The sequence below is a fragment of the Coregonus clupeaformis genome, chromosome 20 (genome assembly GCF_020615455.1).
Source record: "Coregonus clupeaformis isolate EN_2021a chromosome 20, ASM2061545v1, whole genome shotgun sequence".
In the NCBI taxonomy this organism is placed as follows: Eukaryota; Metazoa; Chordata; class Actinopteri; order Salmoniformes; family Salmonidae; genus Coregonus; species Coregonus clupeaformis.
This window is the reverse complement of record NC_059211.1, coordinates 41,839,665-41,863,235: the sequence shown is the minus strand read 5'-3', so window position 1 is coordinate 41,863,235 and position 23,571 is coordinate 41,839,665. Positions and strand designations below refer to the sequence as shown.

General features: G+C 44.5%; 2 protein-coding genes across 3 annotated transcripts in view; one reads left to right on the top strand and one right to left on the bottom strand.

The window, feature by feature from the left end:
* Positions 1–1,874: 1,874 nt before the first annotated feature.
* Positions 1,875–14,259, bottom strand: si:ch211-198n5.11 (methylcrotonoyl-coenzyme A carboxylase 2). The gene is made up of 13 exons (XM_041839360.2): positions 14,143–14,259; positions 13,547–13,873; positions 13,250–13,446; positions 12,868–13,046; positions 12,709–12,789; positions 12,244–12,422; positions 11,944–12,136; positions 11,761–11,852; positions 10,687–10,843; positions 10,213–10,335; positions 9,111–9,235; positions 7,788–7,869; positions 1,875–2,188 (listed from the first exon to the last, which is right to left on the bottom strand). Exons 1-13 carry the CDS (start codon positions 14,160–14,162, stop codon positions 2,102–2,104), a joined length of 1,842 nt encoding a protein of 613 aa, XP_041695294.1. The 5' UTR covers positions 14,163–14,259; the 3' UTR covers positions 1,875–2,101.
* Positions 14,260–15,212: 953 nt separating this feature from the next.
* LOC121533419 (formin-binding protein 1-like) overlaps positions 15,213–23,571 on the top strand; it is a 55,704-nt gene continuing 47,345 nt past the window's right edge. For both annotated transcript variants that reach the window (XM_041839359.2, XM_041839358.2), the window contains exon 1: positions 15,213–15,373. In XM_041839359.2, the coding sequence (XP_041695293.1) occupies positions 15,350–15,373 (24 nt within the window). In that variant the 5' untranslated portion in view covers positions 15,213–15,349. The remainder of the gene's footprint in view (positions 15,374–23,571) is intronic.

Here is a 23,571-nt window from a genome sequence, read left to right as displayed (position 1 = left end):
CAACTTTGTGGTAACAGTTTGGGAAAGGCCCTTTCCTATTTCAGCATGACAATACCCCTGAGCACAAAGCGAGGTCCATACAGAAATTGTTTGTCAAGATCAGTGTGGAAGAACTTGACTGGCCAGCACAGAGCCCTGACCTCAATCCCATCAAAGACCTTTGGGATGAATTGGACCGCCGACTGCGAGCCAGGCCTCGCCCAACCTCACTAACGCTCTTGTGGCTGAATGGAAGGAAGTCCCCGCAGCAATGTTCCAACATCTAGTGGAAAGCCTTCCCAGAAGAGTGGAGGCTGTTATAGCAGCAAAGTGGTGACCAACTCATGATTTTGGAATGAGATGTTTGACAAGCAGGTGTCCACATACTCTTGGTCATGTAGTGTATCTGTCTTAACCTTGACCCTCAAACTCTGACCTAAAGGCCTAGTGCTCATTAGCTTTGATGGAACCATGTACAGTGTCTTCAGAAAGTATTCACACCCCTTGACCTTTTCCACATTTTGTTGTTGCAGCCTGAATTTAAAATGGATTAAATTGAGATTTTGTGTCACTGGCCTACATACCCCATAATGTCAAAGTGGAATTATGTTATTTGAAATGTTTACAAATTAATAAAAAATGAAAAGCTGAAATGTCTTCACTAAATAAGTATTCAACCCCTTTGTTATGGCAAGCCTAAATATGTCACAAGTTGCATGGACTCATCCTGTGTGCAATAAGTGTTGAACATGATTTTTGAATGACTACCTCATCTCTGTATCCCACACATACAATTATCTGCAAGGTCCCTCAGTCGAGCATCTATTGGTAGATGGGTAAAACAAAAAAGCAGACATTCAATATCCTTTTGAGCATGGTGAAGTTATTAATTATACTTTGGATGGTGTATCAATATACCCAGTCATACAAAGATACAGGCATCCTTCCTAACTCCGTTGCCGTAGAGGAAGGAAACTGCTCGGGGATTTCACCATGAGTCCAATGGCAACTTTAAAACAGTTTAATGGCTGTGATGGGAGAAAACTTATGGATCAACAACATTGTAGTTACTCCACAACACTAACCTAAATGACAGAGTGAAAAGAAGGAATCCTGTGCGCAATAAGGCACTAAAGTAAAGAATGTGGCAAAGAAATTAACTTTATGTCCTGAATACAAAGTGTTATGTTTGGGGCAAATCCAACATCACAGAGTACCACTCCATATTTTCAAGCATGGTGTTGGCTGCATCACGTTATGGGTATGCTTGTCATCGGCAAGGACTAGGGAGTTTTTTTTAGGATAAAAATAAATGGAATACGGCTAAGCACAGGCAAAATCCTAGAGGGAAGCCTGGTTCAGTCTCCAACAGACACTGGGAGACAAATTCACCTTTCAGCAGGACAATAACCTAAAACACAAGGCCAAATAAACACTGGAGTTGCTTACAAAGACATTGAATGTTCCTGAGTGACCTAATTACAGTTTGGACTTAAATCACCTTAAATATATGGCAAGACTAGAAAATGGCTGTCTAGCATTGATTAACAACCAACTTGACAGAGCTCGAAGAATATTTAAAATAATGTGCAAATATTGTACAATCTAGGGGTGCAAAGCTCTTAAGATACTTATTCTAACAATTATTGGCTCAGAGGTGTGAATACTTATGTAGATGAGATATTTCTGTATTTCATTTTAAATACATTTACAAAAATTTCTAAAAACATGTTTTCCATTTGTCATTATGGTGTATTGTGTGTAGATGGGTGAGGAAAAAAAATATTGAATACATTTTGAATTCAGGCTGTAACACAAAATGTGTAAATAAGTCAAGGGGTATGAATACTTTCTGAAGGCACTGTATATAAGAATTAAAAGACACACAAGACACATTTTAGTATTCTATGGTACATGTTTCAAGTTGTATTTACACATTCTGCTACTTTTCTGCAAATAAAAATCAAAATTGCATTGATAATGTTATTACATTACAAATCTCAAATGGGTTTTTTTCTGCTGTGATCAGCACTTCATTGTTATGGTGCCTCTATAAAGGCATTTTGTCAGAAGAGATTTAACAGATCTTTTTCTGAGAAAGGCAATTGTAACTGAGGCAGTTTTACATTCTGAGTAATGGAGTCCTTAGTTTCTCTTTGGAGAGTTGGTATTCCTGTTGTTTGATGATTTTCAGACAATCACCCAAAACCTAATGAGAAAGAAACATGTAATGGGCATGTGCAAACTGATTAAGATTTTCACAGATAAAGAACTTGCAACACTTTCTGTATTTTTTTCATTAATAACCTACCAAGTAGCATTCAATAACCCTACTTCTTTCAAATGGCAGAGATTCTCAAGAATAACGACTTGTGATGGCCAGAGCCAACTTAACTATGCCATTACGTAAGTGTTTTGTTTTTTCCACATTTCCATGGTACAGTGAGGGAAAAAAGTATTTGATCCCCTGCTGATTTTGTACGTTTGCCCACTGACAAAGACATGATCAGTCTATCATTTTAATGGTAGGTTTATTTGAACAGTGAGAGACAGAATAACAACAACAAAAATCCAGAAAAATGCATGTCAAAAATGTTTTGCATTTTAATGAGGGAAATAAGTATTTCACCCCTCTGCAAAACATGACTTAGTACTTGGTGGCAAAACCCGTGTTGGCAATCACAGAGGTCAGACGTTTCTTGTAGTTGGCCACCAGGTTTGCACACATCTCAGGAGGGATTTTGTCCTACTCCTCTTTGCAGATCTTCTCCAAGTCATTAAGGTTTTGAGGCTGATGTTTGGCAACTCGAACCTTCAGCTCCCTCCACAGATTTTCTATGGGATTAAGTTCTGGAGACTGGCTATGCCACTCCAGGACCTTAATGTGCTTCTTCTTGAGCCACTCCTTTGTTGCCTTGGCCGTGTGTTTTGGGTCATTGTCATGCTGGAATACCCATCCACGACCCATTTTCAATGCCCTGGCTGAGGGAAGGAGGTTCTCACCCAAGATTAGACGGTACATGGCCCCGTCCATAGTCTCTTTGATGCGGTGAAGTTGTCCTGTCCCCTTAGCAGAAAAACACCCCCAAAACATAATGTTTCCACCTCCATGTTTGACGGTGGGGATGGTGTTCTTGGGGTCATAGGCAGCATTCCTCCTCCTCCTCCAAACACGGCGAGTTGAGTTGATGGCAAAGAGCTCGATTTTGGTCTCATCTGACCACAACACTTTCACCCAGTTCTCCTCTGAATCATTCAGATGTTCATTGGCAAACTTCAGACGGGCATGTATATGTGCTTTCTTGTGCAGGGGGACCTTGCGGGCGCTGCAGGCTTTCAGTCCTTCACGGCGTAGTGTGTTACCAATTGTTTTCTTGGTGACTATGGTCCCAGCTGCCTTGAGATCATTGACAAGATCCTCCAGTGTAGTTCTGGGCTGATTCCTCACTGTTCTCATGATCATTGCAACTCCACAAGGTGAGATCTTGCATGGAGCCCCAGGCCAAGGGAGATTGACAGTTATTTTGTGTTTCTTCCATTTGCGAATAATCACACCACCTGTTGTCACCTTCTCACCAAGCTGCTTGGCGATGGTCTTGTAGCCCATTCCAGCCTTGTGTAGGTCTACAATCTTGTCCCTGACATCCTTGGAGAGCTTTTTGGTCTTGGCCATGGTGGAGAGTTTGGAATCTGATTGATTGATTGTTACCTGTATAAAAGACACCTGTCCACAGAAGCAAACTGAGATTAGGAGCACTCCCTTTAAGAGTCTGCTCCTAATCTCAGCTCGTTACCTGTATAAAAGACACCTGGGAGCCAGAAATCTTTCTGATTGAGAGGGGGTCAAATACTTATTTCCCTCATTAAAATGCAAATCAATTTATAACATTTTTGACATGAGTTTTTCTGGATTTTGTTGTTGTTATTCTGTCTCTCACTGTTCAAATAAACCTACCATTAAAATTATGTCTTTGTCAGTGGGCAAACGTACAAAATCAGCAGGGGATCAAATACTTTTTTCCCTCACTGTAAACCTCAAAATCTGCTTCCAGTCAGTGAGGACCAGCCTGGACTGTGGCAGTTGTGATTCTACAGAGAGATTTAAAATCAGTCCTGGTCCTGTGTGGCTTACAGTGGCTTGTGAAAGTATTCACCCTCCTTGGCATTTTTCCTATTTTGTTGCCTTACAACCTGGAATTAAAATGGATTTTTCTGGCGGTTTGTATCATTGAATTTACACAACATGCCTACCACTTTGAAGATGCAAAATATTTTTGGGGTGAAACAAACAAGAAATAAGACAAAAAAACAGAAAACTTGAGCGTGCATAACTATTCACCCCACCCAAAGTCAATACTTTGTAGAGCCACATTTTGCAGCAATTACAGCTGCAAGTCTCTTGGGGTATGTCTCTATAAGCTTGGCACATCTACATTTACATTTACGTCATTTAGCAGACGCTCTTATCCAGAGCGACTTACATATTTTTTTATACTGGCCCCCTGTGGGAATCGAACCCACAACCCTGGCGTTGCAAACGCCATGCTCTATCAACTGAGCTACATCCCTGCCGGCCATTCCCTCCCCTACCCTGGACGACGCTGGGCCAATTGTGCGCCGCCCATGAGTCTAGCCGGCAGGGATCTAGCCACTGGGATTTTTGCCCATTCTTCAAGGCAAAACTGCTCCAGCTCCTTCAAATTGGATGGGCTCCGCTGGTGTACCGCAATCTTTAAGTCATACCACAGATTCTCAATTGGATTGAGGTCTGGGCTTTGACTAGGCCATTCCAAGACATTTAAATGTTTCCAATTAAACCACTTGAGTGTTGCTTTAGCAGTATGCTTAGGGTCATTGTCCTGCTGGAAGGTGAACCTCCGTCCCAGTCTCAAATCTCTGGAAGACTGAAACAGGTTTCCCTCAAGAATTTCCCTCTATTTAGCGCCATCCATCATTCCTTCAATTCTGACCAGTTTCCCAGTCCCTGCCGATGAAAAGGGATGGTGTTCTCGGGGTGATAAGAGGTGTTGGGTTTGCGCCAGACACAGCATTTTCCTTGATGGCCAAAAAGCTAAATTTTAGTCTCATCTGACCAGAGTACCTTCTTTCATATGTTTGGGGAGTCTCCCACATGCCTTTTGGCGTACACCAAACGTGTTTGCTTATTTTTTTCTTTAAGCAATGGCTTTTTTCTGGTGTCTCTTCCGTAAAGCCCAGTTCTGTGGAGTGTTCGGCTTAAAGTGGTCTTATGGACAGATACTCCAATCTCCGCTGTGGAGCTTTGCAGCTCCTTCAGGGTTACCTTTGGTCTCTTTGTTGCCTCTCTAATTAATGCCCTCCTTGCCTGGTCCGTGAGTTTTGGTGGGCGGCCCTCTCTTGGCAGGTTTGTTGTGGTGCCATATTCTTTCAATTTTTTAATCATGGATTTAATGGTGCTCCGTGGGATGTTCAAAGTTTTTGATATTTTTTTATTACCCAACCCTGATCTGTACTTCTCCACAACTTTGTCCCTGACCTGTTTGGAGAGCTCCTTGGTCTTCATGGTGCTGCTTGCTTGGTGGTGCCCCTTGCTTAGTGGTGTTGAAGACTCTGGGCCTTTCAGAACAGGTGTATATATACTGAGATCATGTGACACTTAGATTGCACACAGGTGGACTTTATTTAACTAATTATGTGACTTCTGAAGCAAATACATATGCACGCACCACTTTTCCGTTATTCATTTTTTAGAATTTTGTGAAACAAGTTATTTCTGTAATACCTTTTCTGTAATACCAACATGTTTCAAGCAGACCACCATAGTCCCCGTGCCCAAGGACACTAAGATAACCTGCTTAAATGACTACCGACCCGTAGCACTGACGTCTGTAGCCATGAAGTGCTTTGAAAGGCTGGTCATGGCTCACATCAACACCATTATCTCAGAAACCCTAGACCCACTCCAATTTGCATACCGCCCCAACAGATCCACAGATGATGCAATCTCTATTGCACTCCACATTGCCCTTTCCCACCTGGACATGAGGAACACCTACGTGAGAATGCTATTCATTGACTACAGCTCAGCATTCATTTACATTTACATTTATGTCATTTAGCAGACGCTCTTATCCAGAGCGACTTACAAATAGGTGCATTCACCCTATAGCCAGTGGGATAACCACTTTACAATTTTTGTTTTTTTTGGAGTTGGAGTAGGGGGGGGTAGAAGGATTACTTTATCCTATCCCAGGTATTCCTTAAAGAGGTGGGGTTTCAAATGTCTCCGGAAGGTGGTGAGTGACTCCGCTGTCCTTCAACACCATAGTGCCCTCAAAGCTCATCACTAAGCTAAGGATCCTGGGACTAAACACCTCCCTCTGCAACTGGATCCTGGACTTCCTGAGGAGCCGCCCCCAGGTGGTAAGGGTAGGTAACAACACATCTGCCACACTGATCCTCAACACGGGGGCCCCTCAGGGGTGCGTGCTCAGTCCCCTCCTGTACTCCCTGTTCACCCATGACTGCATGGCCAGGCACGACTCCAACACCATCATTAAGTTTGCCGACGACACAACAGTGGTAGGCCTGATCACCGACAACGATGAGACAGCCTATAGGGAGGAGGTCAGAGACCTGGCCATGTGGTGCCAGGATAACAACCTCTCCCTCAACGTGACCAAGACAAAGAGATGATTGTGGACTACAGGAAGAAAAAAAAGAGGACTGAGCCCGCCCCCATTCTCATCGACAGGGCTGTAGTGGAACAGGTTGAGAGCTTCAAGTTCCTTGGTGTCCACATCACCAACGAACTATCATGGTCCTCAAAACATTCTACAGCTGCACCATCGAGAGCATCCTGACTGGTTGCATCACCGCCTGGTATGGCAACTGCTCGGCCGCCGACCGCAAGGCACTACAGAGGGTTGTGCGTACGGCCCAGTAAATCACGGGACCAAGCTTCCTGCCATCCAGGACCTCTATACCAGGGGGTGTCAGAGGAAGGCCCTCAAAATCGTCAAAGACTCTAGCCACCCTAGTCATAGACTGTTCTCTCTGCTACCGCACGGCAAGCGGTACCGGAGTGCCAAGTCTAGGTCCAAAAGACTTCTCAACAGCTTCTACCCCCAAGCCATAAGGCTCCTGAACAGCTAATCATGGCTACCCTGACTATTTGCACTGCCCCCCCCCCACCCCCACCCCGTCTTTTTACGCTGCTGCTACTCTGTTAATTATTTATGCATAGTCACTTTAACTCTACCCACATGTACATATTACCTCAACTATCTCAACTAGCCGGTGCCCCTGCACATTGACTCTGCACCGGTACCCCCCTGTATATATAGCCTCCCTACTGTTATTTTATTTTACTTCTGCTCTTTTTTTCTCAACACTTTTTTGTTGTTGTTTTATTTTACTTTTTTATAAAAAAATTAATGCATTGTTGGTTAAGGGCTGTAAGTAAGCATTTCACTGTAATGTCTACACTTGTTGTATTCGGCGCATGTGGCCAATAAAAATTGATTTGATTTTTCATTTCACTTCACTAATTTGGACTATTTTGTGTATGTCCATTACATGAAATCCAAATAAAAATCCATTTAAATTACAGGTTGTAATGCAACAAAATAGGAAAAACGCCAAGGGGGATGAATATTTTTGCAAGGCACTTTAGTTGGTAGAGCATGGCGCTTGCAACGCCAAGGATAGTGGCTTCGTTTCCCGCTGGGGGCACCCATGACTAAGTCGCTTTGGATAAAAGCGTCTGCTAAATGCCATAAATTTGTATTATTATTATTATTATTATTATTATTATTATTATTATTTACCTTCCTAGTGTCCTGGGGAAGAATTACTCCATCATCCCAAAGTCTGCCAGACGAGAAGAATGCAGAGCTCTCATTCTCCAACCTAGAAGGATAAACACCCCTGTTAAAATCCACTGAGACATTTAACCAAACAAATCAAACATGAATCATATTCCTGTGCGAAAGACAGTACTATGCAGTGGAAGCTCCTCAGAGAAGGAACGGGAGGACAATCCTCCTCAGTGAATTTCAGAAAAATTAAAATAATGAAATTTTTGAAAAAGTATTGTTTTTAGATAACACTATACTAAATAAATTCACGGCACCAAATAATTAATTGAAACACACTGTTTTGCAATTAAGTTCTACAGTAGCCTCAATAGCACTCTGTAGGGTAGCACCATGGTTTAGCTGGAGGACAGCTAGTTTCCGTCATCCTGTGGGTACATTGACTTCAATACAAAACCTAGGAGGCTCGTAGTTCTCACCTCCTTCCATAGACTTACACAGTAATTATGACAACTTCCGGAGGATGTCTTCCAACCTATCAGAGCTCTTGCAGCATGAACTGACATGTTGTTCACCCAATCAAAGAATCAGAGAATGAATCTAGTATTTAAGGCATAAGCTACAGCTAGCTAGCACTGCAGTGCATAAAATGTGGTGAGTAGTTGACTCAGAGAGAAAGACAATAGTTGAACAGTTTTGAACAAATTAATTTCTTCAAAAATGAAGGAGGAGCAAGAGAGAGCGCTAGCTATATTTAGTATTTTTTCCACTTTCATTTTCACTTACTTAGCTAGCAAATGTAGCTAGCTAGTTTAGCCTACTCAAACACCCTGCTCAAACAGAGAGGGATGCTATGTTAGCTAGCTGGCTATGGCTATCCAACAATGGAACTCTTCCAAGTCAAGGTAAGCTTTTGGTTTTATTAAATGTATTGCCACCGGGGCCTGCCGATGCAACTGCTAAATTTGCTGACTGTACACTGTACTGCATGATTGTTGCAAGTTTACTAACGCTTTAGTTCTAGTAGCTATGTTGACTATGACATTATAATATGGTGACAAAGGTGTAGGCTGTGTGTAGCGGTTATGATATGAAGGTTTGGCTTGGAAAGGTTTTTTCGCCTGGTCACAGACAGCTGATGTGTTGTGCACTTAAGTCCACAAGCGAAGGGAAAAGGTGAGAGGAGGAGAGTGTGTAGATGCGGGAAGGAATACTACACTGATCAAAGGGATCATGCTGCATGTATGTGGCTGCTATGAAAGTGAACTGTGTTTGCGTGTGATCAGGGATGTATTCATTCCGCCAATTCTGCCACTAATACTATGGGTGACTTACCTTTTATTGATCTTCTCAACGTCCTCCTCCTCTTGTGCCAGAGCTGCAGAGTGACCAGGGGCCACCAGGGACACTCTGGCATTGGGCCATAGGAATAGGAAGTTTGGGTCAAATGACCTGCCACACTAAAAGAAAACAACACAGAAAAGAGAGAGACCAGTTTAGTTAGTATTTTCAATATACACTCAGTGGCCAGTTTTGTTAGGTACACACATCTAGTACCAGGTTGGACCCCCCTTTGCCTCCAGAACAGCCTGAATTCTTCAGGCATGGTTACGTTGCTCAAGTGGTATCAAGGGACCTACCGTGTGCCAGGAAAACATTCTCCACACCATTACACCACCGCCACCAGCCTGTACTGTTGACACCAGGCAGGATGGGGCCATGGACCCATGCCGCTTACGCCAAATCCTGACTCTGCCATCAGTATGACGTAACAGGAACCAGGATTCGTCGGCCCAGGCTATGTTTTTCCACTCCTCAATTGTCCAGTGTTGGTGATCGTGTGCCAACTGGAGCCACTTCTTCTTGTTTTTAGTTGATACGAGTGGAACACGGTGTGGTCGTCTGCTGCAATAACCCATCCGTGACAAGTACCAACGAGTTGTGCGTTCCAAGATGCCATTCTGCACACCACTGTTGTACTGTGCTATTATTTGCCTGTTTGTGGCCCGCCTGTTAGCTTGCACGATTCTTTCCATTCTCCTTCGTCCTCTCATCAACGAGCTCCAGGACTGCCACTGATATTTTTTTTGTCACGCCATTCTCCGTAAACCACTGTCGTGTGTGAAAAGCCCAGGAGGCCGGCCGTTTCTGAAATACTGGAACCGGCACTGGCACGCCTGGCACCAGCGATCATACCACACTCAAAGTCGCTTAGGTCACTCGTTTTGCCCATTCTAACATTCAATCGAACAGTAGCTGAATGCCTCGATGCCCATCTGCCTGCTTTATATAGCAAGCCACGTGACTCACTGTCTGTAGGAGCAAAACATTTTTGTGAACGGGGTGGTGTACCTAATAAACTGTGTATAAGGGAATTGATGTGTAAGCACTGGGCTAATTTTCATATAGTGACCACTGCTGGCACTATTGTACAAACCATAGCATAACTTTCAGCGCCATGGCATCCCCCAATGACGATGGTGATTTTTGGAACAGAGGCACATGCCACAGCAGACATCATGGAACCCTGAGCCTTCAGTCTGTTGGTGTTGGTCTCTGCCTACAGTAGAGAGAGGATACACACACACACACACACACACACACACACACAGTTAACAGATTGTTCCATGAGTAACACCAGCGGAAACTTGTTAACACACTGACATGAAATTCCACATCCATGTTCAAGAACAGAGCATAACAACATTCTGATGACATGGCTGTATTGATTTTGAGACCTGATTTTAATCATATTTCTATTTAACAGAGCTGACTGAGTTCCACAGGAGTGTCCGTTTACAAAATAATGTTGAGAGGCCTCTCCGTGCTCCTCCTCACCAGTCTTTGTGCTTCATAACAAAGTGTGGTTTTATTCTGTGGTGAGTGCTCAGGGTTGGCTGCAGTGCCATACCTGGGTTTGGGAGAGGGTTAGCTCTGGCATTGGGACAGTGTTCTGCAAGAATATCAGGGGGATGTCTCGCTGGTCACACAGCTGGACAAAGTGGCTGCCTTTTAATGATGCATTGTGCGTTAGCGCCCCATTGCTCGCCACAATGCCAACCTGATGCCTGAATAAAAAAATATATACTGCAAGTTAGGCATTAAACTTGAATAAAACATATTGCCTTCATACAATTTGCATAACTGCTGTATTTTAGTACTTTTAGTGGAGTTTAAGAATATAAAACTAAATAAACTTTTCATCAAGATTTATAAGGGTTTTCATCAAGTAATTTCTTGATGAATTGTTTGAGCACCATACCCTGATTAAAATCACAATACCCTCTGGATCTAGAACGCAGGTTGACGTTTACTGCCATGGCTATATTGTAAACTTTTCTTTTTTTTTGGTGCTTAATTTAAGGTTAGGCATTAGGGTTAGCAGTGTGGTTAGGTTTAACATCAGATTTTATGACTGTGGCTGTGCCAGCTAGTGACCACTCTGCAGCTCTGCCTCCAGAACACGATTCATGACGAAAAACGCTAACCTGCATCTAGAACATTCTGCTGCCATGACAACGAGTTGCTCTCAGAGAAGCTCTTTGTAAAAGCAGATGAAAGCTGGCTGAAGAGACTTGTTTCCCTTGTGTTCGCCATTCTCACTCAAAAAGATTCCCCATCTTAATATGACTCTTGTTGGGGTAGGGAAAGATTTGATTGGTTGGAATGCAGAAGCACACTAATCTGATTTGCAAGTTAACAGGGTTAACCGTTAATCTCCTGACGCTCTTTTGTTAAACATTCTGCTTCAAAAATGTGTCAGTTAATTAATGTTATATGAACATAGAGGTTTTAAGAGGTTCCAATATACAGCTACTTTCTGAAGCAATAAAAGACTCCATTAAAATGTATGCATAATGAAGGGAGTTGTAAAAGTATGACCTTTAAGAAAAAGTATAGAAGGCATCTTAATCTACTAAACCATTGAAGGAGGATGGGTAAATACTTCAAAACTAAAGACTGTGTGTCAATCAACAGTTCTTACCCGCTAATTCTGGCAAAACCAGTCACAAGGGTTGTTCCATATCGAGCCTTGAATTCCTGGAACTTACTGCCATCAGTCAGCCGACTCAGGATCTGAACAGAAAAAATATACAAAATAATTGTTATTCTAAAACATCCCCATGAGATGTGACTGTTGGTTTAAGTGTGGGTGTGTTGAGCTGACCAGCTTGACATCCAGACTGTGGTCATAGTCCTGTGGGGCCAGACCCATCAACTCCTCCACACTGTGTCGAGGCTCCTCCACCCCTTCCTCGTCTTCCTCGGGCAGCTCAAAATTGAGGGTGGAGATCATGTTACGTGTGGTTTCATAGGCTTCCTTCTCCACAGAGGCAAAGTGGTCCACACAGCCGCTCACTCTGAAGCGGGGGGGAGTAAGTTTGAGCCTATTAGTGCAGATATAGTAGTATAGTGGATCTCACAGAGAACTTGAGAGAGTTTGTATGCTTTCCATTCATTCACTCACTCTGCATGGAGTGTGGCCCCACCCAGATTCTCTGGGGAGACTTCTTCCCCTGTGGCAGCTTTCACCAAGGGCGGTCCGCCCAGGAATATCGTCCCGATCCGGTGCACCATCACCGTCTCTTCTGCCATAGTTGGGATGTAAGCACCGCCAGCTGTACATGAACCACAGACCACTGACACCTAGAGGGAGTAAGATACAACATTCATGGGTAAAATAATAATTAATAATAATTGTTCATTTAGCAGACGCTCTTATCCAGAGCGACTTACAGGAGCAATTAGGGTTAAGTGCCTTGCTCAAGGGCACATCGACAGATTTTTCACCTAGTCGGCTCGGGGATTAGAACCAGCGACCTTTCGGTTACTGGCACAACGCTCTTAACCACTAAGCTACCTGCCGCCCTTGGGTAGAATATATTGTGTTTGGATTTTGTCTGCAATGGGATGTTTAGCATTTCTGTCTCACCTGAGGGATCTTCATGGCAGACATGATGGCTTCATTGTAGAAAGTACGTCCTCCTTGGTTTTTATCAGGGAAAATCTCAGACTGTGGATGGAGTAAACTTAGCAGTTACGTCTTGAGTCATTCATCAGTTGGATTAATCTCAATGAGTTGAGTTCATACCTGAAGAGGAAGGAATGCACCTCCACTATCTACCAGGTAGACACAGGGAAGCCGGTTCTGGATAGCTACATCCTGGGCTCTGAGCTGCTTCTTGACGGTTATGGGATAGGCTGTACCACCACTCACAGTGGCATCATTTGCAATAAACACACACCACAGGCCGTTGATTTTACCTATACCTGCAACAGTGAGAGAGTGCATAATGAAGCAATAAGGCTGAGTATAACTCATATTCTTACTTATACATATTTTGCTATTACAATGCACTGGAACAAGACATTTCCTTTGCTGCCAAATTTGAGGTAGGATATTTCACATTTTTATGAGTGTTAAGCATGCATTAAGAGCATCCGTCACTGACAGAGCAGAGAACCCTCTCTACCTGTGAGACAGCCTGCTGAGGGGATGTCTCCATAGGGTAGGCCCATTCCAGCAAAGGGAGACAGCTCAAAGTAGTATCCGTCATCAAACAGCATGCGAAGACGGTCCGTAACCAACATCTTCTTGTTTCTCTGGGTGTGCCTCTTTACTGCATTCTCCCCACCCCCCTTCTTCACCTTCTCCATGTATTCAATATACCTGGAAGGGCCACCATAATCACAAGGCTAATACTTTACAGCAGAAATGGAAAACTAGTTGATACACTGAGATTGCTGAGGTGTATGGAGTTTCTACCTACCTTTGTTGGCATGCCTGGCTGTTTCGTAGGTTAGCCTCAAATACATCATTGTGAATTGGCTGGAGGGCTTCATCTAAAACAGGAAAGGCACTTGGCAATCGTCTTCTGCGCACACTGGTACTCATCAAGCAGGCTGCCACTGGCTGCTGCTTAGCTCGGCCTGAGAGAAGGTGTGCCAAAGATTGCCATAGGTTGCCTGCTGATATCCTTGAGTGTAAACAGCGTTCTGGACGCCTGTGTGTGCTAGGTGTGCACGGGTCAACGTTCCATGGAGGTGACTGAGAGGAGGCATAACCAGGACATAGTCTGCCTTTGGTCCTCAAACCCCTAAAAAGCATGACTGACATGTTAGATAATGTTTTAATGGGAAATCTAGCTAATTGATTGATAACACGCCCCGTTATTTCTGATTTGTTGACAAGTGTAGCTAATGTTTAAACATTGTAGCAATCAGACTAGCTAAGTATGCCAAAGGTCATCAAGGTATTTTGGCTGTTGTGAACGTATTACTAGCAGAAGTCGTCATCTAGCTTTGTAGCGATGTCAGCAATATGACATAGCTAACTACTTTGGACAATATGCACCATAGTACTTACCTTGAAAGGCAACTGTACATTACTGTTTAGCTGCGTAAAATATTAGACGTATCTCAAGTTTACTTCCATAACAAATGAACTTTGCTTCTAGGTGTTACACGAATTAATGTCTGGACGGAAACAAAAGTGATCCGACAATGCGCATATCTCCTTAGACCGTACCCCATACATACCACTAGATGGCGCAATTCACGAATCAAAAAGAAATATCAAGAATGTTTGTCAATCACAGAACACTCAGGTGTCGGTGGCGTTCATTAAAAAGGTGACATTACAGCCCCCTGACATTCCCCACTAAATGTTTATTTAATACATCATTTTTCATTCAACAGTAAAATAAATGAAATATGAATTAGTAGTCCCCTGTAGCTCAGTTGGTAGAGCATGGTGCTTGCAACGCCAGGGTTGTGGGTTCGTTTCCCACGGGGGGCCAGTATGAAAATGTATGCACTCACTAACTGTAAGTCGCTCTGGATAAGAGCGTCTGCTAAATGACGTAAATGTAAATGAAAAAATAATTACTGCCAATTATATGTATTAACCCTAGTGGTCCTCTGTAGCTCAATTGGTAGAGCATGGCGCTTGTAACGCCAGGGTAGTGGGTTCGATCCCCGGGACCACCCATACGTAAAAATGTATGCACACATGACTGCAAGTCGCTTTGGATAAAAGCGTCTGCTAAATGGCATATTATTTACTTACTGTGGCTAACCTTTGAGGCCAAATGATTCCAACCAAATCATCCGTAAGTGATTGTTGTGACAATTGATCAAATGGTCGATAGATGCTAATATGAATATTTCAATTAAATTAATCGATTGATACACTTTTTTCATAAAGTCTTCCTCTTCCCACCAAATGTGGGAAAAAAAAAAATTGTGTGAAGAGGATTATCTCATCAGCATATTTAATTCAATTATTGTATGTGCTTACTTAAAATTATATTATTATTTGCTTGATTTCTAAATAATACGAAATGATATGCATGCATTGAAAATGTTATTGGAGAACCTGAACCTCCCGTTTATCTGTATCCTCTGCTAGATCCCAACTTCCTCCGGCAAAGCTAAATCAGACAGCTCCTCCAGAGTGAGAAAGGAGTAGCTACACCGCAGACGAAGGCAAACGATTGGAAACGCAACCTTGGCGAGTTTTGAGCGGGGAATACGCTGACAATCTGGGGGTTTAGTAACAAGGGGAGTCCGCAATGACTTGGGGAACGGAGCTTTGGGTAAGTTTGCTAGCTATTGGTATAAACTATTTCGCTCTCTTCTTTGTTCTTGTGTGGACAACACACCTAGCTGCCACACAACTTGGCACGAATTCAATGAAGGTGCTCGGTTACCTTACTAGCGTTGTGTAAAGCTAGCCAGCTAAACAGGCTAATCCTTAAATGCACCTTTACCATAGAGACGGTAAACATTTTACATTTTAGTCATTTAGCAGACGCTCTTATCCAGAGCGACTTACAGTTAGTGATTGCATACATTATTTTATTTTTCATACTGGCCCCCCGTGGGAATCGAACCCACAACCCTGGCGTTGCAAACGCCATGCTCAACCAACTGAGCTACATCCCTGTAGTAAACAATAGGCAAGACGTGTAAAAATATCAGCCAAGCAAGGCAGATAATTTGCTTACTTGTTATCATAACATGTCTCTGACAGTGGATCCGTTATTTATTATGTTTAGCAGTTGAATAGGGCGCCTATCACACCCTCTTTCTTAGTTCACAGACAGACTATCCCTTAAAAAAAGGTGGCGACAGGAGGGAGACACCGATAGCTAGCAAGCAACCCCCTGTACTGTTCACTCTCTCGATGCTCGTATGGATCTACTACCCCTGCATGAAACAATGCACGTGCACATTTAGAATAACTTGGTTCTAAAAGCTCGAGGTTATTTATTTATTTATTGCTCCGCTTCCTCGCTGGGGTCTTTGTGAGTGACTCTTCAAGCTTAACCATTGCTCCCAATTTGCTAGGAGATTGCGCAGGTCATATAGTTAGCTAAACAATAGTAGACTATTATTTTACCAATATAACAATGAACTGCCTATTGAACAGACGTTTTGGGGGGCTTATTCCAGGTACCGTCTTTGTCATGTTCTTTCTGGTCTGGCTTGTCTATGACTGCCAGCCCCTGCCCTGGCTACATCATCCGGTTTGTCCAAGGTGTTTATCGTCTTAATTACTTTGTGCATGTAGCCATCCACCATGATGTAACTTGCAACGAAATTCTGTTCCACCTTTTTTTGTTATTGAGAACATAATCTTCACCTATCAGGGACATTGAACTCATATGAAATGTAGCTATTCCAGTAACAGGGGTGTTTCCCATAAAACGCTTTGGTCATCACCGGTAGCTTTCCAGTGCAGAGGGGCAGCTTCTCCCCCTTATAATTCTTAAAATCTATAGTTGCAAAACCTGCAGTGTTGCTGCCAACATGATAGTCAAGGAAGTAATAGGCCTGTTTCATACCAATTACATTGATAGCTAGCTAACATTGATAGAGATAACTGCACTGTTATGTAGTTTGAGGGAACAGAACAATATGTTGAAGCTTTAGTCAACATGTGATTAATGTGGCTCATATGGGTTCACTTCAGTATGATAAACTTTGAACCTGTATTGCGGAGAAAATGTCTATATTTGCTACGGTTTTTCATGAACGAATCTCAGTTACTGCTGAATTAACATTCTGTAAAGCATGTCTGTGCCCTGAAAAGACTTCATTCTATTCAGGGAATAGCAGTATGTGAGGCTCAAATGGTTTGATTGCAAGAGCTGTCTGTATGATAAAGGTCTCAGCAAGTAGGCTATACTCCTAACCTACTGCACCATGATGTAAAATGCCTAATTCTTCCAACATTGCACAATTCAAATGTATTGATTTGCATGGTAAACACATTCTCCTTGCTGTGTAGAGACATAATAACCATCCTTGCTTTCTAGGACTCATGTTGCACAGCGGATTACTGCTATTGACTATTTACCCCAGATTTGCAGGATTATGTGGCTAATTGTCTGGGTGCATGTGTTAGGACCTTATCCCTTATATATTTAACTGTGTGCCATGCGGGCACCAACTTGATTCAAAATTCCCATTCTACATTGTTTTACTACTAAATCTCAATCAGGAATCTCCCTCAAAACATGATTGGGTTATTTCCCCAGTGTCTGGTTCGCTAAAAGAAATCTCTAGTTGCAGAATGAATTTGCATCTTTAGCACAGTAACATCGATGTTATCTGCCCTGTCTCTTTTTATGAATGAAATTAAGTTAGGCCTGGTTCCTTCTACCTAATGACACGTTGAGGATTTCTAATTCTGTATTTCTACTTTAGAACAACAGAGATTGCCCAACACATGCTAATAGTTGTCTGGTTTCACAATAGAGTATTCAGAAATGTAAACAAACTACAATGCAATTATGCAATCAAAACGCAACTAAGCCTATAGCTATCTGTAGTCACGGTATGACAGGTGTTTGTTAGTAGTGTCATCATATTGACAGTATGATTTTGGGCTCTACTGAGGGCCCATTCCTGAGACCTTCTATTGCGTTCAGTCCACGGCACACATCTTTAAATCGTTTCCCCTCAGTGAGGTTGCTGAGAGTGGAATCACAGGATTGTGTAGGGGAGTGTGTGGTGTGGATGTCGTCTTTAATAAAGGGCAGTTGTGCTAACAGGCATGGCTTAGGGAGGTGTTAAACACGGAACGGAGGAGGAGGTAGACAGGGTCTTGGAGACAGACGGGGCCTAGTGCGTAACGTGTGTTCCCATGCATTCCGAGGGGCAGACTGGGAACATTGAGGGGAAATGCTGCCCTGCCCAGGTAAATTACGCAGGACAAAACAAAAGAGGCGGTAAAACAATCAACGAGAGAGAGAGAGAGAGAGGTGGATCAGGAGGCATCACAGATAAACAGGGATTTGATAGGTGGCGGCCCTACTGCATAGCCAGGGTACGTGCAGCATTGGGTTGCATGCATTAGTACATTTTTCTTTGCTTTATCTGCACAGATTTGAGTCAGTTAGTAACGTTTGTTGTGCAGTATTATGGTAAAAAGTATAGCTCATTATTAGCTGAGGCATGTCAGGCCATTGGACCTATTATTGGAGGAAAGAGTTGGTCGTGGTTTACAGTGTGGCTTAATTTAATTTGTCTAGACTTGTTAGCGAACTGGCAAGCTGACATGCTGCACTCTTTTAGAGATGCAGTCAGGGGATTTCTCTGATATAAAACAGTGCAACATGAGGTTGATATGTCACACACTTAAAGAAGTAGGGTCCTCATACATTTTCTTTTCAGACAGTGCTCAGGTATTTCTCCTAGCTCATCATCCTCAATCCCCTAGTTTTTCTTTCTACTATTTCTATAATTTGCCTCTTGTCAAAGCCTGCCCTGGACACACTGGCCTGTCTTTGGATTCTTTTCTTTTTACAAGGTAAATGACCCATGATCTGTTAGAATGATTTGAACGCCCATGACTCTTATGTGATTATTAGGGAGTTATAAAATGGGTTGTTACTATGGGGTTGCTCATGCTCTCTAGATGCAGTGTGTGTATGCAGACGGTGCATTGTAACGCCTCACTGACTGTCAGAGCTTTAGAAGGGAGCCTCGGTACCAGAAGCAGCAGAGCCCAGTTTAAGACTGTTCAATTAATGCTAATCCTCCTGACAGGGCTGAATCATCATCATCCTGGCCTTAGGATTCTGTCATGTTTTTGACAACATTACATTTTAGTCATTTAGCAGACGCTCTTATCCAGAGCGACTTACAGGAGCAATTAGGGTTAAGTGCCTTGCTCAAGGGCACATTTACGTCATTTAGCAGACGCTCTTATCCAGAGCGACTCACAAATTGGTGCGTTCACCCTATGGCCAGTGGGATAACCACTTTACAATTTTTTTTTGGGGGGTAGAAGGATTACTTTATCCTATCCCAGGTATTCCTTAAAGAGGTGGGGTTTCAAATGTCTCCGGAAGGTGGTGAGTGACTCCGCTGTCCTGGCGTCGTGAGGGAGCTTGTTCCACCATTGGGGTGCCAGAGCAGCGAACAGTTTTGACTGGGCTGAGCGGGAACTATGCTTCCGCAGAGGAAGGGAGCCAGCAGGCCAGAGGTGGATGAACGCATGCCCTCGTTTGGGTGTAGGGACTGATCAGAGCCCGAAGGTACAGAGGTGCCGTTCCCCTCACTGCTCCATAGGCAAGCACCATGGTCTTGTAGCGGATGCGAGCTTCAACTGGAAGCCAGTGGAGTGTGCGGAGGAGGGGGTGACGTGAGAGAACTTGGGAAGGTTGAACACCAGACGGGCTGCGGCATTCTGGATGAGTTGTAGGGGTTTAATGGCACAGGCAGGGAGGCCAGCCAACAGCGAGTTGCAGTAGTCCAGACGGGAGATGACAAGTGCCTGGATTAGGACCTGTGCCGCTTCTTGTGTAAGGCAGGGTCGTACTCTCCGGATGTTGTAGAGCATGAACCTGCAGGAGCGGGTCACCGCCTTGATGTTGGCGGAGAACGACAGGGTGTTGTCCAGGGTCACGCCTAGGCTCTTCGCACTCTGGGAGGAGGACACAGCGGAGTTGTCAACCGTGATGGCGAGATCATGGAACGGGCAGTCCTTCCCGGGAGGAAGAGCAGCTCCGTCTTGCCAGGGTTCAGCTTGAGGTGGTGATCCGTCATCCATACTGATATGTCTGCCAGACATGCAGAGATGCGATTCGCCACCTGGTTATCAGAAGGGGGAAAGGAGAAGATTAGTTGTGTATCGTCAGCGTAGCAATGATAGGAGAGGCCATGTGAGGATATGACAGAGCCAAGTGACTTGGTGTATAGGGAGAAGAGGAGAGGGCCTAGAACTGAGCCCTGGGGACACCAGTGGTGAGAGCACGTGGTGCGGAGACAGCTTCTCGCCACGCCACTTGGTAGGAGCGACCGGTCAGGTAGGACGCAATCCAGGAGTGAGCCGCGCCGGAGATGCCCAGCTCGGAGAGGGTGGAGAGGAGGATCTGATGGTTCACAGTATCAAAGGCAGCAGACAGGTCTAGAAGGACAAGAGCAGAGGAGAGAGAGTTAGCTTTGGCAGTGCGGAGAGCCTCCGTGACACAGAGAAGAGCAGTCTCAGTTGAATGACCAGTCCTGAAACCTGACTGGTTTGGATCAAGAAGGTCATTCTGAGAGAGATAGCAAGAGAGTTGGCTAAAGACGGCACGCTCAATAGTTTTGGAAAGAAAAGAAAGAAGGGATACTGGTCTGTAGTTGTTGACATCAGTGGGATCGAGTGTTGTTTTTTTGAGAAGGGGAGCAACTCTCGCTCTCTTGAAGACGGAAGGGACATGGCCAGCGGTCAAGGATGAGTTGATCAGCGAGGTGAGGTAGGGGAGAAGGTCACCGGAGATGGTCTGGAGAAGAGAGGAGGGGATGGGGTCAAGCGGGCAGGTTGTTGGGCGGCCTGCAGTCACAAGTCGCAGGATTTTGTCTGGAGAGAGAGGGGAGAAAGAAGTCAAAGCATAGGGTAGGGCAGTGTGAGTAGGACCAGCAGTGTCATTAGACTTAACATTTACATTTTACATTTTAGTCATTTAGCAGACGCTCTTATCCAGAGCGACTTACAGTTAGCGCATACATTATTTTATCGAACCCACAACCCTGGCGTTGCAAACACCATGCTCTACCAACTGAGCTACATCCCCTGCCGGCCATTCCCTCCCCTACCCTGGACGACGCTGGGCCAATTGTGCGCCGCCCCATGGGTCTCCCGGTCGCGGCCGGCTACGACAGAGCCTGGTTTCGAACCAGGATCTCTAGTGGCACAGCTAGCACTGCAATGCAGTGCCTTAGACCACTGCGCCACTCGGGAGAGTTGGCGAGGACTTAACAAACGAGGATCGAATGTCGTCAACCTTCTTTTCAAAGTGGTTGACGAAGTCATCCACAGAGAGAGAGGAGGGGGGATTCAGCAGAGAGGAAAATGTGGCAAAGAGCTTCCTAGGGTTAGAGGCAGATGCTTGGAATTTAGAGTGGTAGAAAGTGGCCTTAGCAGCAGAAACAGATGAAGAAAATGTAGAGAGGAGGGAGTGAAAAGATGCCAGGTCGGCAGGGAGTTTAGTTTTCTTCCATTTCCGCTCCGCTGCCCGGAGCTCTGTTCTGTGAGCTCGCAATGAGTCATCAAGCCACGGAGCTGGAGGGGAGGACCGAGCCGGCCGGGAGGATAGGGGACACAGAGAGTCAAAGGATGCAGAAAGGGAGGAGAGGAGGGTTGAGGAGGCAGAATCAGGAGATTGGAGGGAGAAGGATTGAGCAGAGGGAAGAGATGATAGGATGGAAGAGGAGAGAGTAGTGGGAGAGAGAGAGCGAAGGTTGCGGCGGCGCATTACCATCTGTGTAGGGGCAGAGTGAGTAGTGTGGGAGGAGAGCGAGAGAGAAAAGGGAAACAAAGTAGTGGTCGGAGACATGGAGGGGAGTTGCAGTGAGATTAGTAGAAGAGCAGCATCTAGTAAAGATGAGGTCAAGCGTATTGCCTGCCTTGTGAGTAGGGGGGACGGTGAGAGGGTGAGGTCAAAAGAGGAGAGGAGTGGAAAGAAGGAGGCAGAGAGAAATGAGTCAAATGTGGACATAGGGAGGTTGAAATCCCCCAAAACTGTGAGGGGTGAGCCATCCTCAGGAAAGGAACTTATCAAGGCGTCAAGCTCATTGATGAACTCTCCAAGGGAACCTGGAGGGCGATAGATGACAAGGATATTAAGCTTAAATGGGCTAGTGACTGTGACAGCATGGAATTCAAATGAGGAGATAGACAGATGGGTTAGGGGGAAAATTGAGAATGTCCACTTGGGAGAGATGAGGATTCCTGTGCCACCACCCCTCTGACCAGATGCTCTCGGGGTATGCGAGAACACATGGTCAGACGAGGAGAGAGCAGTAGGAGTAGCAGTGTTTTCAGTGGTAATCCATGTTTCCGTCAGCGCCAGGAAGTCGAGGGACTGGAGATTAGCATAGGCTGGGATGAAGTCAGCTTTGTTGGCAGCAGAACGGCAGTTCCAGAGGCTGCCTGAGACCTGGAACTCCAGGTGTGGGGTGCGTGCAGGGACCACCAGGTTAGAGAGGCAGCAGCCACACGGTGTGGGGCGTTTGTGTAGCCTGTGCAGAGAGGAGAGAACAGGGATAGGCAGAGGCATAGTTGACAGGCTGTAGCAAATGGCTACAATAATGCAGAGGAGATCGGAATGAAATGAACTAAACATCTGGGAGAGTAGAGAGCAGGGCCTCCCTCACCAAAAACTTATACCTCAGAAACTATAATTGTTTCACTGAACCACCCGAACAAAAACTCTACCAACTTCCACCTTTAGAAATCAGAATTGTTGTGAACCACAGCGGTTCAATGTTTAAAGGAATAGACTCAACCCACTTTTATTCAGCTAGCTAACTATGACACCATAGCTAACTAGCATGCTAGCATCCAAAAACACACAGTTTAGCACCAACACTTGGTCACAACAAACCACCAATAGTGTGTTAACACACTAAGCAGATAATTCGTGTCCGTGTCTGTTGGCTAGCTAGCAATGGCCACTGTGTTGACCTTGTTTGAAGAACGGCTAGCTTCGTGCTACCCCCGGCACCGGCGAAAAACAATGCCAACCCACAGTAACTACCCACAACAGCCCACGATGCCTAGCTATGACGCCATAGCTAACTAGCATGCTAGCATCCAATAACACACAGTTTAGCACCAATACTTGGTTACAACAAACTACCAAGAGTGTGTTAACACACTAAACACCCCTAATGGAGAAGGCCTAATGCAGATTTCATCAATTCAAGGCATTCCCCTTGTATAGAGCGATACATTAGATATTACTATATTATCTGTGATAGGTTAATTCCATGTCCTGTGAATAATGTAGCCCAGTAGGCTACCTATAATAGATGTTTGAGGGAGATGATTCACATTCTGTGTTGCTCCCAGTCCCTCCTATGGTTTGTGGGTTGGTTGGTGGACTTCCTTTGTCCAGGCTTTCTTCTTCGTGTTAATCTGGACAACATGGGGTTGAGTCAGGTGAGTCCAACTGGCCAAGATTAGAGCTAAACTCTCTGCCTGCTAGTCTGGTTCACAGAGGGGCCCTTGCTTCATTCCACTGACAAACATGGTGAAAGAAGACTGGGTAATGATGACTATTGAGGAGGCTATAATTGGTCTTTATTTGGGATTCTATTCTATCAAGTTGTAGAGATCTGGTCACATCAATTGAGGGCTGACTGAGGCAATGGTTCACCATGACCCAGCATATTTCTTTTGTCTCTGACCCATTTCCAGTCAGGTGCAAAGAGAACGGTTTCACATGAGCACACATTTCAAATCCACTGCTGATTAAAACAGTAGGACATTGACCAAACTGAAAATCTCAGCTGAAAT